Here is a 14,860-nt window from a genome sequence, read left to right as displayed (position 1 = left end):
CATCCCGCGGTCGGCGTTCGTGTATGTAGCAGGTGCAGCCAGTTGACGGCTGAGACAAGACTGAGGGTCCCCGTATCGCGAATTCCAACCCTGACACGCCTTGTAACTCGATGCACTGCTTCCGATTGTGCGCCAACCATGTGTCGTAGGAGTGATGAGACGTAAATAGCCTGTTTCGATGCTGACAGAGGCTCACGGAACAAGCTGACAAACACTTCGGTTGACTCGGCGTCGGGGTGCACGTGACCGTCTGGCCCGCCTTCCAGCTTCACTCCGAAGCTGGGGTACGGAGATATCGCGACTCCGGCAGCGCATGGCGATCTCGCTCACACCCCTGCGCATCACTTCATCCTTCACCACGCTCACCAGAGACACCAGTGCACCACTAATAGCAAGGTTGCAGACCCTGCAAATTTTGGTGGATCTTGGCCGCCCAGAGGTCGATACGATTGCCAAAAGGAGAAAAAGAGACCCTCCTCACTGCAACTCTGTAAGTCAGCCAACACTCCTACCTATCCACCTGAACACGCAAGCTAGGGCTACAGGTTAACAACACCAGTGTGAACCATTATCGAGTTCCGAGAAAGGAGAAACTTCTGACCACTTGCTATGAATTGAGTGGTCGCTATTCACGACTCCACCCCGCTCAACGACACATCTCCACGCATTCACCCCAAGCTGCCGTGAATCTATGCTCAAGCTGATGCAAGCACAATGCCTCCTCTCAAGAGGACCAATTCATGCACAGACATTGGCTTCACACTAAGAAGGCAGTTCAACAAGGTCGATTTCAGGTTTGCCGCAACTATTCCTGCATCAAAGCCCGCATTGATCTGACTTGCAGCTTCCATCGACAGGCCACATCAGCGTGAAATTATCGAGGCCGCCCTTGATGGCTACGATGTTTACGTTCAAGCCGCCACATCGTTTGGTAAAAGTTTGTGCTTTCAACTCCCGGCGGTCATTGACCAGGGTAGTAAGTCATGCCGCTTAATTATTGCGTGTTGGTTGGTCTCTATCTAACTAAGCATCCCAGTTACCATCGTTGTGTCCCCTTTGCTAAGTCTGATGGTAAGGAATCTCGGATCCTTTGTTGGTACTGGATCTGATTCTCTGCTAGATCAACCAAGTAGAAGCCCTCAAAGCTTCCGGGATAGACGCCAACTCTCTCAACAGCACCACCCCCTTTGATGAGCGCCTCCGCATCGAACGTGATCTTGAGACTGGACATCCAAGGACTCGTCTCTTATACGTTACACCCGAACTATGCTCTGTCTCCCGTTTCCGCCAACGCCTGCAACTGGTCCATGAACAAAAGGAGCTTGCTCGCATAGCCATCGATGAAGCTCATTGCATCTCGGAGTGGGGACATGACTTTCGAAAAGACTTCAAGCGCCTTTCATGGTTTCGAGAGACGTTTCCGGATGTCCCCATCATGTGCCTCACTGCGACAGCGAATCCACAGGTTCGGCGAGACGTGCTATCCATTCTGAAATTGGATCAGACGCCAGAAAGGACGAAGGAGTTCCTCATGAACCCTCAACGACAAAATCTGCATCTGGAGATTCGGTACACCAAGGATGAGGATGAGAACCGTCTCCAAGACTTTTTACGGTGGATTCGAGGTGTATACAGTCGTCGTCGTGCCGATGAGCGGTTGGCTGAATTGACACAAGTCAATGAGAGGGTGGAGAGTGTGCCTGGCATCATCTATACCATATCTCGAGATGAATGCGAATCACTCGCATCTAGCCTTCGAGATGAGGGCATTGGAGCCCGGCCCTTTCATGCTAGGCTCCCCAAAGATGTCAAGGAGGAGACTCTCTCCCGCTGGATCCGCAACGACCCTGGTTACGATATCATCGTTGCTACAACTGCTTTCGGCATGGGTATCGACAAGAACAACGTGCGCTTTGTGGTTCACTGGCGCATTCCCAAGTCATTCGAGGGCTATTACCAAGAGGCCGGCCGTGCAGGCCGAGACGGTAACGCGAGCTATTGCTTCTTATACTACAGCCGAGAAGACCTGGAACGAGTGACGCGAATGATTCGATCCGATTCCAAAGAAGAGGTAAACCAGACGGCCAGGCTAAAGAGTCTCCAGTCTCTTGCCGAGTATTGTGAGAGCACAAACAAATGTCGACACGCCATAATATGTAAGTACTTTGGCGAAACCGACACGCCCGACTGCGATTTTGCCTGTGACTGGCACAAGGACCCTCATGGGCTCGAGATGAGGTGTATGAGAGGGTTAGCCAGCGAAGAGTTTGTGAGCACGCAAGCAATGCAAGGCACATATGATGGGTATTATGACGACTAATGGACTGCGAATACCAACGACCTGCTACAAGACTTCTGTACTTTTCTGCCAGCTCCCTGCAAGATACCCCATTACCTGTGCTTATTTACCCGTGTTGTGGGTTTCCCCTTGGGCTTCCCTACGCTGGTCAAGAAAACCTCGAGACAAAGGTAGAGATCCAATGGATACTTGCCCATTCTTCCCGAAGGGTAGCCTACTGAGATACAATAAGAATAATAAAACAATGAATAAAAAGGATCTAATATCTTTACTAGATTAGGGTACTATTTTAGTAGATTTATGTAACTTTCCTTGGAAGTTTTAACAAGAGTTAGATCTTCTCTGCTGTTCTGGTCCTACGTGCAGCCGCATGATCTGCACCCCCACCACCATGCATACAACGAGGTGTACCAGCTGCGCGTGAAACAAGCCCGTTGAACTCATTGCTCAGATCTTGCTGGCATGTTTCTCCTCTCCTTTAACTCCCGAGAATCAACTCGGAAATTGAAAGCATAGTCTTGACAAACCCCCATCATGTCGGCTTCGAGGTCCTCTCAGCAGGCTGGCTCCTCATCCTCCGCTGGGGGCCCTTCATCCTCCCGCCCGCCGACTTCTCCTCCACCATCCATCGCGTCGCCGTCCATCGCGCATGCTCACGCTCACGCGCAGATTCCAGGGCCGTCCTCGTCATCGTCCGCGCAACGCTCCCCGCCGCCTCCGCATCTGCAACCGACGCTCCCCTCTCCAGAGACGCAGCGGCACGTCACCGAGGCGCGGCGCGCCGTCGTGGCGACCCTCGAGAACATGATGGACTCGGAGCTGCAGTGGCGCGCCTCGACGCTACACTCCAACGCCGCCGCCCTCGGGAAGCAGGCCAAGGATGTGCGCCGTGCTGCGGACGGACTGCGTCGCGAGAACGACCGGTTAGCTCGCGAGGCGGATGTTGCTGCTCGCAGACTCAAGGAGCTCGGGAACGTGCAGAACTGGGCCGAGGTGCTGGAGCGCGACTTTCTCGTCCTCGAGGAGACGGTTCGGCTGGCCAACGGCGAGGGGAGCTGTAGCTGCAGCTGCAGTGAGTGTGGGAGCGTGGGGAGCGGCAGCGAAGACGAGATGGATGTGGATGGACCGAAGAAGGGGGTTGATGATCATGGGAAGACGAGCATGGAGGGCATGGCAATTGATACAGGACACGGCATGCCGGGGGCCTTTTCGGATGCCAGCCGGAGCTTGACGGATCCTGAGTCGAGCATGGGAAGGGGAACCAAGGGGTCAGATACGGCGTCAATGTCAACGGCGTCCCGATGAAGAGGAGACTCGAGTTATGAGGAACGACTTGGTATATCATGACAATGCTTGACGAACACGATGATTTATAGGCGCTGGGGGATTTCATGGCAAGCAAGCACATTCGCTCTATAAACGTACACATGACAGTCCATTCACTTTTTTATCTCATTAACCACGCCCATTTTCCTCTAACCTTCTAACCTGTATCAAAACCCCCCTCTTGATGCTCGCCAAGTAGATCTACCTCCCTGCCATTCCCAATAGGACCCTTTCAGCCACAACCAAATCACAGGAGACCGGGGAGAATGACATATCGCTTCTTCTTGTAGTTGTCGCCAAACTCCTTGCGGTACGCACGCTCCTTGCCCTTGCCCCAGGTGAACATCTGCGCGGTGCCAATGGCGATGAAGAAGGCGACGCTCCAGTCTCGGCTGGTGACGACCATGCCAAGCCACGCGATGATCTCAAACATGTAGTTGGGGCACGTCACGAGCTCGAAGCCGTGGCCGACGGGGATCTTGCGCTCGGTGCCGCCAGTGGATCGCAGGCTAGCCAGGTATCGGTGGACGGTGGCGTTGCTCAGCTCGCCAAAGAGGTAGATGACGAGGCCGAGAATATCCATGGCGGGGACGTCGGCCCTGGCAGCGAGGGAGCGAGGGTGGTAGAGGCAGTAGGCACAGAGGCCGCCCGAGACGACCCAGTAGAAGAAGCTGTTCTTGAAGATGTTCTTGATGGGCATGGTGTTTGCCGAGAACTTGTGGACGAAGAGGGTCTCGTACTCGCGCTTGAGGAAGTGAAGTATGATCATGTAGAACGAGAGCCACTGGGTCGACGACATGGCACCGGCGTTACTGTACAGGTAGGGGCGGGCGAGAACGGCAGCGGTGTGAATGAGGATGGGGCCAATGTACTCGACGACGAAGACGGTTCTCCAATCCATCTGAGGACCTGTGTTGCATTGTTAGAGTGTGTTGCCTGGGATTGTTGAGCCCGTGTAGACATACCCATATCCTTGACGAGGGTCTCGCCAGCGGCAACGACAGCAGGCTCATCGGCGACGCGAGCCTTGCGATTCTTGAGGGTCTTCTTGGTAGAAGGATCGTAGAGGCCAATTCGGTTGTGGTCGCTGATGCCAACCGCCTTGGCAATCATGATCTTGACATCCTCAACGGTGGTGTCGGGGCCGAGCTCGACAGAAGCTGGGAGCTTCTTGATGGGTTGCTTCGGAGCTAAAAGGTGTCAGTTTATGAGTGCATATAGAAGGAGAATGGGTTCATACAGCGGTTTGTAAGCTTGAGGGTCGTTAGAGTGGCCATCTTGAATCGTGCCGAGGGGGGGGAAAGTTGGAAAAAAGGAGGGGGGGAGACAGATTCTTTGGTGTTGAGGACACCCAAGATATTTAGGTGTACACACAGGAGCCCGTTTAATCTCAGAGTGGATCGGACCGCGCCAAGGCCTCGGGATCGGCGGGGGATGTCGTTCCTTCCCCTTGGACTAATCAACATGAGCCTGTCGACTTTGTTGGGAAAAAATGTCATCGCTTCCCTTGCCCATGTGCTTATGGCATGTGATTTCAAAGGTTGAGCGCTGCGATATACTGCTTACGGGTATTCGCGTCTTTTTGCTCTATTACGCATTTACTCATGGATGGTATCGAGGACCTCATTTACTATTGCTGAACGTGTACCGAGGCAGTTCTCTCAATCTGGTCCGGAGTATTGAACGTGACATCTATATCGATAAATTGGGCGATAATCGACTTGAACAGGCTAAATTCTCTATTCTCTTCCCTTCTAGGCAGCACCTGTGGTGTATGATCAAGCAATCCAGATGTGGGAGTATCATGTCTCCTTTGTCAGTTCACCCAGAATGGACAGGTTGAAGCAAAACATCTGTATCAGGCTCATCAACACAAAGAATAGAATACACCAAGAGGGGCACTCACAGTAGCTCATATCTCTACCATTTCGGGATTCTCATTTCCCAGATCTGTAAATTGCGATGCCCTCCCTATTCACCCCGACATTGTCGCTTCTCCCAAGTGGTCATCCCTCACCATCATCATGAGAAGCCATGATCAGCCCCCATTGTGAAAAATGCCAGTGATTCACCAGCACTAATCCGTCATTATCGCATTTGCATCAACAACAGGGACAATACCCGTATTATCGCAACAATAGAGCACCGTCGCCCCGACGGGACAATAACTGAGCATCCGAAATGCTTCACCTCGACCACACCAGGGACCTTGCTTGTAAATATCTTCTCGTCGGGAAACAGGTTGAAAACATCTTCACCCCCTACACAACTCGGCTTCTGCCCCTCAAGTATCGACGCCCAAGGCTTCAGCTGCGACTCGGCCTGGGACTGTTTGCTGCCAGTCACCCTATCAACGTTTGCCTGGCAGCTGGTAGCCAGCTGTCGCGCATTCACATCGTCAACCCGACACTCACAAAATTACTGGCCTCGCACTGCAGGCTCTTTGTTTACTTTCGATTTTTCTGCCTATCTGACATCATTCACTTCATTTTCGTCATTCCCACGGACCTACGCAACCGATACCTACATCGTATTCTCTGTCTCGGTCCTCAACCAACCTACGCAAACCGCCCAGGGCCTTTATTTCCTCCCAGCATTTTCTCTTGCTCTGCTCTTTTGCTCTATTTTGCTTGATGAATCAAGGTACAGTTGATTGAGTAAGTCTCTCTGCCAGCCTACATCGTCCATGAACGAGTAGCTAACTGATGATGTCCTAGAGATCAGCCATCGGTGTTCCTCGACAAAAGCAACATCACGAAAGAGAAACATAATATCAAGTCTTTGAGTGCCTCTTCTATCATCGGCCTCATGTTCACGGTCAGCCATCATATCAACACCCACCTCATCCACCTACCTCGTCCCGTCAAGCTCGGCTGCATCCCGCTTGCAGCATTCCCCCTTTGTCCGACCATCTCGAGAACCATTCTGCAACCTCCTTTCCCCTGAAGCTTATGGCTTGACAAGCCATCGGTCGTTACCATGAATCCTTGTGCGCCCGCCTTCGTCCCAAGCTCTCAGTCGTCCGAGTCGGACCCTGATTCTGTCAAGAAGCCCACGCGCTCGCCAGGGAAGAAGCCTCGTCCGGCTCGAGATGCCCCCACGTTGAAGCCGAAGCCTAGGCATAAGCGTAACAAGTCCAGCGTCAGTGTGGCACTTGATCCCAAGAAGTACGATACAATGTTTCCCTCCCTCCCGAAAGCCAGCCCGCCCAAGGAGCAACCGGCCCAAAAAGCGAAGGCGTCCAGGAAGAAGAAGAGGGCTAAGAGAGTTAGTGTCCACAGTCCAGAAAACGGAGATCCTTCCAAGTCATCCGGGGCCGCTGCCGAAGGTCAGGCTGCCCCAGAGCAGACCATCCAAGAGGAGACCGTCCAAGAGGCCCCTGAGAAGCCCGAGACCGAGCCTGAGCCCAAACCTGAGCTTCTACAACCCACCGTCTATACACCCGCGAAGCCGAAATTGGAGCTCCTCAAGCCTACCGTTTACACCCCGCCAACTTCCTCTCACACCAGCCGTAGAGACCAACGAGTTGACAACTTGCAAAGCCCAAGGGGCCGGGTCAACAAGCCCGTTGGCAGGCCGTCGAGACCCCGCCTACGCCCCAACGTGCCGCCAACTCCTCGTCATGACCCAAGGAGCCGAGGCCGAAAGCAACCTGTAGCAGGTCCTCCCGTCACCAGAGTTGGTACTCCAGCCGCCGTTCATGCTCTCGCACCCCTTGACCCAAACGCGCCTCTCGGTCCCATGATGGCCCCCATGATGGGCCCTTTCGATCCACAGGGGATGCCCTTCCCCCCTATGTGTGGCCCATCTCCTATGCCCTTTCCGCTCGTGCCTTGGAACATGATGCCAGTTCCCTGGCATCCATACCAACCTCAGATGCCATTCACTGTGGAAGGCTATGACGGGCAACTCTGGCTTCAGCCTCCTCCGGTCGCCGCGCAAGCTCCTCAGCTGCAAGGGCCACCCAGACCTGGGTCTTGTGAGTCTTCCAAGCACAGTGATTCACTAAGCACACCTCGTACCACAGCCTTCCGTGGTCATCAGGCAAGCAACTCCCTCGGCGCAGTCCCGGGGCCCGGCACAAACATCGTTCCCAGAACCCAGGTTGAGATGTTCAAGAACCAGGAGAGAGCCAAGTCCTCTAGCCCCAGAGGCCCCAGATTTGGTCCCAGAGGCAAAGCTGCCTGGATGAAGGCGTCCCCTCTTGGTAAGACTTGCGCGATTGCTGTTGCTCCCAACGACAAGGAGATACCCATGACAACCGCTGCCAAGACGTTCGACAAGCACCTCCGAGAGGTCACGGATCCCCGTAAGTGTGCCGGTTTCATTCCGACTCGACAGGTCCACACCTCGTTGGGATCGCCTCGCGTGATGAACGTTCCAAGTGCCAGCGGCCACAACGACAGTCTGCTTCGCAACCATAAGATGCCTCGGGTACAGCTTCCTCAGCAGACCGATTCATCTGTCGCAGGACCATCGTCTCAACGTCGTGCTCTGAAGCCCGTCAACTCTAACACGCAATCGTCTTCTGCTCTTACCGGGCCTGAGGCAGGTACATGGTCGCAGTCCAAGAGATGGACAAGCACGGCAGCCAAAGAGCGCCAGTCCTTCCAGAAGATGATGGCTAACCTGCGATACATGGGTGCTGACCAGTCGCCTTTTGTCCCTCAGACTCCTGCAGAGCTCACAGCTTTCAAAGTAGCCATCGCCGAAACTGAAAAACTAAAGCTCGCTGAAGAGGTCAGCCGACGAGTTGCTCAGGCCAATGCCAAAATCGAAGGAGGTGAGGCAAAGCAGCTCCTCAAGGAACTGATGGGCGGTAAGATATTCTCGGATCATCTGTCCCCTGTTTTCGCCATGAACAACTGCTTCAACAAAAAGTTGCCCAGCAACCTGGTGATGCAAGCTGAGTGGCCGCCTCTTTCAGAGTTCAAGGAGGAGGGTGACAAGCGTGCTGGTCGACCGGGTCGCTGCTTGCCCCTCCCTCGTCTCAACTTGGTCGCTCCAAGGTACATCCACAGACCCTGGGAGGCGTACAACCCTGATGGGACAATCCGCTGGGACAAGAAGGTAGTCCAGGTTGGTTCGCATTTCATCTGTGCAGTTACACAGCCAGACGCCTCCATCACGCCTCCTGTGGAGCTCAAAATCGATGCCCTTCATTTCTTTCTTAGAGAAATTCTTGGAGAGATCGATGGAGTAGAGCCCAAGACGGACAAGGAGGAGATTAAGGAGGAGAAGGAGGAAGTCTCCGCCGAACAGGACAGCCGCGATGAGGAAGAGTCGTGAAGCCTGAGCCATGACATGATGAGATTTTTGGAACAGACAGAGGGCTTAGGCCTACTCACCTCGGATACGCACCAGAGAGTGCCTTAACAAGATTTCGAGATTTCGATCGCGAACTCGCGCAGTACTTCTAGAAGAAGATTCATCTTGCTATCACCACCGGGACTAACAAAGGTGAGGAGGGAAGGGACATGAAGGTTTAGAAGAACGAGGCAAATGATCCCATCACATCGAGAGATTTAGAATGGTGAGCTTTGCCGGATATGGGATTTTAGAAAGTCAAACAAATCGAAAACCAAACGTTGGTCTCTCTTTAATGGTTGGCCTCAATCCATATTGTTGTTGTAATTGAGTTGTGCAAACGTGTTATTCCATTGGCTGCTTAACCACCCCCGTGGACCCCATCGTGGCTCCCACCTACCAGGCAAATCATCACGTGCGAAGGAGGGCTTTGCGGAACAACGCACGCCCGTGCCTCCGGAGTACGTACCTCCCTCTAGCGAAGCCCGCACCCACAACCACAATTTTCGTTCGCTTTTCCAGACTTTGACCCTCGTTCCCGCCAAAAAGTTCACTCCTCCCACAAACGCCAATTCGATTGCCTGGTGAGCGCCAACATCATCGGGTTAGTACCAGACGACGAGAAGAAGAACGACTCAATCCACTGCTTCGACGATATCGACTCCTGCCGATCTCGAATATCCAGCTGATTGAGTTTCTCTCCCCCCTCCGTCGCTCCCCTCCTCCGCTCTTTGAAAGTCATCCAGCTAACCACTTGGGAATCCCTCCCCTCACAGAAACCGCAATCATGGGTATCTCGCGTGACTCTCGACACAAGCGCTCCGCCTCCGGTGCCAAGCGCGCCTACTACCGTGCGTAATAATTCCGAAAGCCCGTATGCTCCGTTTCTGGACATACGTTCTGACCTTTGGCAACAGGGAAGAAGCGCGCTTTCGAGGCTGGTCGCCAGGGTGCCAACACCCGTATTGGCCCCAAGCGCGTCCACACCGTCCGCACTCGTGGTGGTAACCACAAGTACCGTGCCCTCCGTCTCGACTCGGGCAACTTCGCCTGGGGCTCCGAGGGCTGCACCCGCAAGACCCGTGTCATCGGCGTCGCCTATCACCCCTCCAACAACGAGCTGGTCCGAACCAACACCCTGACCAAGAGCGCCGTCGTCCAGATCGATGCCGCCCCCTTCCGACAGTGGTACGAGGCCCACTACGGCCAGCCCATCGGCCGAAGACGCCAGAAGGCCCAGGCCGCCAAGGAGGGCAAGGCCGAGGAGGAGGTCAAGAAGTCCAACTCCGTCGAGAAGAAGCAGGCTGCCCGACACGCCGCCCGCGGCAAGGTTGAGAGCGCCGTCGAGAAGCAGTTCGAGGCCGGTCGATTGTTCGCTGTTATCTCCAGCCGACCCGGCCAGTCTGGTCGCTGCGACGGTTACATCCTGGAGGGTGAGGAGCTCGCTTTCTACCAGCGCAAGCTCCACAAGTAAACTGGCGGTTGTTGAAATCCGGTGAAGAAGAAAGGACTGTTGGCCCCTGGTATGGTGTTCAAGGATTTCTCGCTGTCTTGGCATTTTCAAGGCATGATGAGCTTCACATAACGCATCGGAATGGGTCCTTAAGGAATAAAATTTTTTCTTGCGACGAATGCAATTTCATGATCAAGGTCTTTTCTCTTGCTACTTGTGAACCCGATGGTGTCGCCGTGTGCATCTAATAAAGCTCTCCTTGTCATTCATCGACGGGATAGGTCTCGGTGAATCAACCGCCAACAGACTATAGAAGCATACAAGACATCCTTAACGCCTACACACGTGGCATCGTTACTCCATGCCGTACAAGATGGGGTTTTCATGAGTGTTTCTTTGTAAAATGCCAAAAACAATGCCGCCGTAGTCTTTTCCCATCATTACAAAACATGCGCGATCCGCTCCGTCCAGCGAGCTGCCGCGCCCCAATCAAGGAAGCAAGCAAGCAACAAAAAAGCCCTGACTGGAAAAGGGCCATGGCGGGATCAGTAGAACAAGAATACTTTATACATGAAGCGTTGGTTCGGAACCAGATAACCAAAATTGGGTTTCGAGTGGATTTGGTTTATGCAAACTGACGTTTCAAGTCGGTCCACTTGCGGTTCAGAGTCTCGTGCTGGGAGTTGATCTAAGAGATGTTAGCAATACGTCTTGAAAGGGTCAAGGACATGACCATAGAGAACTCACCTCTGCATAACGCAGCTTTGTCTGAACCAACTCCTCTTCGAGCTCACTCAGCTCATTCTCGAGCCTCTGGTTCTCCTCGTGCACGTGGAGGTTGCGCTTCATCAAGTCATCACGCTCTAGCTTCCATTTTTCCTCAAACTCGGATGGCTGCTTCTCGATGACGATCTTCAGCTCTCGGACTTGGCCTCTCATACTTTCGTTCTCATCCTTGAGCTCCTCGTTCTCGACTTTGGTGTGGACGAGCTCAGTTGCGAGGTCAGCCTGCTCTCGATCACAGACCTCAACCCTCTCCTCGAGTTTTCGGACTCTGATGGCGAAGTTGTGGTTTGCCGTCCGAAGCTCATAGAGTTCATTTTCACGTTCCTTCTCAGCCTTGGTCTTTTCTTCCCACTCGGTGCTGTACGCCTTGAGCATCTCCGGTGTGATCTTGACCTCGCAGGCATCTCTGACAAGTTGATCAGCTCGGTACACCTCCTTATCCATGCTGGAGCTGGAGCTTCCGAAGAAACCGTTCTCCAGAAGGCTTCCATGGCTGGGGTCCTTGTCAATGTAGACATCAAAGACCTTGTCCTTCAGATAAGTAGTGAGCTGCTGCATGTCGGACAGCCCGAGAAGTGTAGTAGCGTTCTTCTGCATAAGGACAATACCGAATCGGAGAATTGCTGAAAGACCCTCCGAAAGGATTAGGTCATAAATGCGTAGCACTAGTTGAAGGGGGAAACGGTAGGCAAAGAGAGTCAAGAACCACTGGGTTGCGTAGAGGTGGGGAGAGATGCCCTTGCGATGAAGGTGGCAGTACAGGGCAGGCTCAAAGTCTTCGAGCAGACGTTCAAACTGATAAAGATGCATGTGCAATCCAGGCATGTCCTGGATAAACAAGTCCCGCAACTTGTAGTGGTTCATCAATCGGACAAGGAGACAAAAGGCTTCTTGTTCGGGCATCTGTGTAAAATCATGAGCACTGGAAAAGAATGTGTTGAGCTTGAACTTACGTTGAAAAGCAAGGGCATGATAAGGAAATTCATGCCTTGGGCATATCCAACACCCTCGTCAAAGAGAGCATAGGCCTTGCAGACACCAAACAGACCCTCTTGAAGCCCGGCAGCAGCCGCATACTTTGAATAGCTAGTGCGGGCACCCAGGTCGCGACGAATCGTCTTCTCAAGCTTCTGCAGCATAGCCGCATCTTCCTTCTCTTTTCGCTTTCGCTCAGCAGCGGCTGCTGCTTGGGCCTTCAAGATAGCTTCGGTATTCTTCTCGTTGGGTGACGGCGCACCTGAATGGTCCGAGTTAACAGAGGAAGCTGAGGACGTAACAGCGTCACCACTATGAACGCTAAGGTTTCCGTTACTCAGCGAGCTGGTGGTTGTGCTGTTGCTGTGACGGTCCTTGCTCCTGTCGGTACCACGAGTGGCCAGGTCCTTGTACACAAGCTCCAGATCCTCATTCTTGCTGTTGGCCAAGACTTGCCAAATGACTCCACGGATGGCGCTAGGAATTCCAGTGGCGATGGCCTTGTTCAGCTCCTCAGCACTGGTCCGCGCGACAGCAGCTGGCCCTTCGTAGACGACAGACTGCCACAGGTCCCAGTCAACCTTGTCCTCTGCCATGGCCGAGGGCCCTGCATTAACTCCGGACACAGTTCCAGGCGCGAGACCAGGAATCGGCTGCGGAACCGGTGAAGGAAGGGGCTTCTCGTGGGGATGAGTCTCCTCCACTTGCACAGCCAGACCAGTAGTTCCATTCACATTCTCGTCCTCGCCTTCAGGTGTACGGGTGGCCTCCTCTTGTAGCCTCAATTGCTTAAATCTGTCTTTGAGACTAATCCGCTGGGCGGGTTCGCTATGGAGCGAGTCCCCATCCTTCTCCTCCTCAAGTCGACTGAGCATCATCTCCGGATTGCTTGTAAGGGTTGCGATAGAGCTAGCAGTACCCCTTCGTCCCGTACTATGAGGTGGTGGTGGCGGAGGGGTCTCCTTCTCTTTGCTAGAGTTCCGGGACAGCCAAGAGAAAGGGCTGGTGAGCTTTCGGCTTGGGGCCGGGGCTGGAGGCTGAGGTTGGGGCGGAGGCGGAGGAGGTGCTACGACCGCAGCTGGTGGAAGGGAGCCCCTTGAGGCCGCCTCAGCCGGAGGCGACCATGGCATCGAGGGTAGGGAGATGTTGTTCAAAGATATCGATTTGTTGTGCGGCTCCTTGTCCTTAGGGGGACTCTTGGGAACTGTATTGCTAATGTCAGTACAAGTCAAATGTCAGGGAAGAGTGTGGGAGGTGCCTCTTACCGGGAGGTGGAGGCGGAGCGTCGTCGTCGTCGTCAAGGCTAACGTTATCTAAGTTGGAAGTACTGGAGATGCGTTTCGAGGCAGAGGATGATTTCCGTCGAGGGAGAGGTTTCTCGTGGAGGCTTTCTACTTCGTCGGCGGATTCTGCAGCAGGATCCCCTGTCTTTGACGCCCTCTTGTCCTCTGAGCGATGTGTCTCCCCAGACTTCCGGTCGTATGGCTCCTCGGCAGCAGCATCTTGTGCCGGGGTCTGAGATTTGGGATATGAGATGGATCGCTTTGTGAGAGATCGCGCGGGAGAATGCGCTACGGCGTCTTCGAAGTTATCATCAGGATCGGTTGCCTGCTTGATTAGCATAGGGGTCCTTCAGCGAAGGGATGCAGTCTGTCGTGACAGTTGCGGTGGGAGAGGGCAAAAAGCGGAATCGACCTACAGGGTCGTCGTCAGACTCCGTGCCAGACGAGAGTCTCTTGTTCTCGGTCTCCTTCTGCTGCGGCTTCTCCTCCTGCTTCTCGGGCTTCTCCTGTTCGGGCTCGGCGTGGGCCTGGGTCACCGGCGTGGTGACGGCTTCTGTCTGTGACATGGCTCCGAGGGCGGCCGGATGCTGAGCTGCGATGTGGTCTGGTCGTCGAGGATCTATCAAGCGCCGAGAGGGAACGAATATGTGGCCCCTCAATTGCCGTCCATGTACGGAGGTGTAATACAGAGGGCGGTCAATGCGGCGAGGTGCTGTGCGGTGCGGTGAGGGATAACGAGGACTTGAACGAGAGACTGAGCGCTGCGAGAGGAAGCGAACGGAAGAATGCCAGAAGCCAGCTGTTGGCAGAAATCCAAGGGGGGTTGTGGCGTTGATGCTGCTGCCCCTTAGCACGGAGAGAGTAGTCCAAGGTTGACCAAGTGGACTGAAAGCTCGGGGTTTTGGCAGTGAGGCGCTGACCCGCCAGAAATAAACTGGGGACGCCTCTCTAGCGAGCGTACCTCGGCGGGCTGTCTGTGTAGGTGGCAGCGGCTGGCTGGGCTGACGCGCTGGAGCTGTGGATTTAGGGGACGCCCTGATTCCCCAAGTCGGTGCTGGAAAACGTCAGGCGGCGTGCCCTGGAATGGAGATCTCTCCCTCCACCTTGTGGCAGACTGTGATGGCCGTTGTGTTGAGTGCTGGTTCCTCGCTCGCCACGCAATGGCTGGCACTGGGAATGCTGCGAATTTAAATTCAAGTCATTGATTCTGAATGGGGGCTTGCCAGTCTCGGCGCGCAATTTACAGTACCCAACTGTTTGCCCCTTGCTTCTTACCGAAACGGAAGAGCTTGCAAGCCCCCATGGATGGATGGATAGAGGCAGGCAGGCATCATTCACTCACTGCTTTGAATCGAGGTCCATGCCTATGGTCTGAAGATCTCGCCAACACCACGATCGCCACCGTCACATCAGCCGCCATCATGCTCGATC

At 54.1% G+C, this 14,860-nt stretch overlaps 6 protein-coding genes across 6 annotated transcripts; 4 read left to right on the top strand and 2 right to left on the bottom strand.

Moving 5' to 3' along the window:
* Positions 1-714: 714 nt before the first annotated feature.
* On the top strand, positions 715-2,320 carry LRP88_08658 (P-loop containing nucleoside triphosphate hydrolase protein; the record flags this gene model as incomplete). The annotated part of the gene is made up of 4 exons (XM_083245161.1): positions 715-794; positions 858-976; positions 1,037-1,071; positions 1,121-2,320. The coding sequence occupies 4 exons, from the start codon at positions 715-717 to the stop codon at positions 2,318-2,320; spliced, it is 1,434 nt and encodes a 477-aa protein (XP_083099655.1).
* A 513-nt stretch (positions 2,321-2,833) lies between these two features.
* On the top strand, positions 2,834-3,604 carry LRP88_08657 (uncharacterized protein; the record flags this gene model as incomplete). Its single annotated transcript, XM_083245160.1, has 1 exon — positions 2,834-3,604. The coding sequence occupies one exon, from the start codon at positions 2,834-2,836 to the stop codon at positions 3,602-3,604; it is 771 nt and encodes a 256-aa protein (XP_083099654.1).
* Positions 3,605-3,872: 268 nt separating this feature from the next.
* Positions 3,873-4,902, bottom strand: LRP88_08656 (trans-2-enoyl-CoA reductase (NADPH) TSC13; the record flags this gene model as incomplete). The annotated part of the gene is made up of 3 exons (XM_083245159.1): positions 3,873-4,534; positions 4,591-4,815; positions 4,866-4,902. The coding sequence occupies 3 exons, from the start codon at positions 4,900-4,902 to the stop codon at positions 3,873-3,875; spliced, it is 924 nt and encodes a 307-aa protein (XP_083099653.1).
* A 1,702-nt stretch (positions 4,903-6,604) lies between these two features.
* On the top strand, positions 6,605-8,914 carry LRP88_08655 (uncharacterized protein; the record flags this gene model as incomplete). Its single annotated transcript, XM_083245158.1, has 1 exon — positions 6,605-8,914. The coding sequence occupies one exon, from the start codon at positions 6,605-6,607 to the stop codon at positions 8,912-8,914; it is 2,310 nt and encodes a 769-aa protein (XP_083099652.1).
* An 805-nt stretch (positions 8,915-9,719) lies between these two features.
* LRP88_08654 (40S ribosomal protein S8) lies at positions 9,720-10,406 on the top strand (the record flags this gene model as incomplete). The annotated part of the gene is made up of 2 exons (XM_083245157.1): positions 9,720-9,783; positions 9,850-10,406. 2 exons carry the CDS (start codon positions 9,720-9,722, stop codon positions 10,404-10,406), a joined length of 621 nt encoding a protein of 206 aa, XP_083099651.1.
* Positions 10,407-11,010: 604 nt separating this feature from the next.
* LRP88_08653 (rab-GTPase-TBC domain-containing protein) lies at positions 11,011-13,995 on the bottom strand (the record flags this gene model as incomplete). Its single annotated transcript, XM_083245156.1, has 5 exons — positions 11,011-11,073; positions 11,133-12,074; positions 12,125-13,350; positions 13,412-13,757; positions 13,846-13,995. 5 exons carry the CDS (start codon positions 13,993-13,995, stop codon positions 11,011-11,013), a joined length of 2,727 nt encoding a protein of 908 aa, XP_083099650.1.
* Positions 13,996-14,860: the final 865 nt, after the last annotated feature.

The sequence above is a fragment of the Fusarium phalaenopsidis genome (assembly GCF_050370095.1).
Source record: "Fusarium phalaenopsidis strain FUZ10S chromosome Unknown contig_32302, whole genome shotgun sequence".
NCBI lineage: Eukaryota > Fungi > Ascomycota > Sordariomycetes > Hypocreales > Nectriaceae > Fusarium > Fusarium phalaenopsidis.
This window is presented reverse-complemented; position numbering and strand designations above follow the sequence as displayed.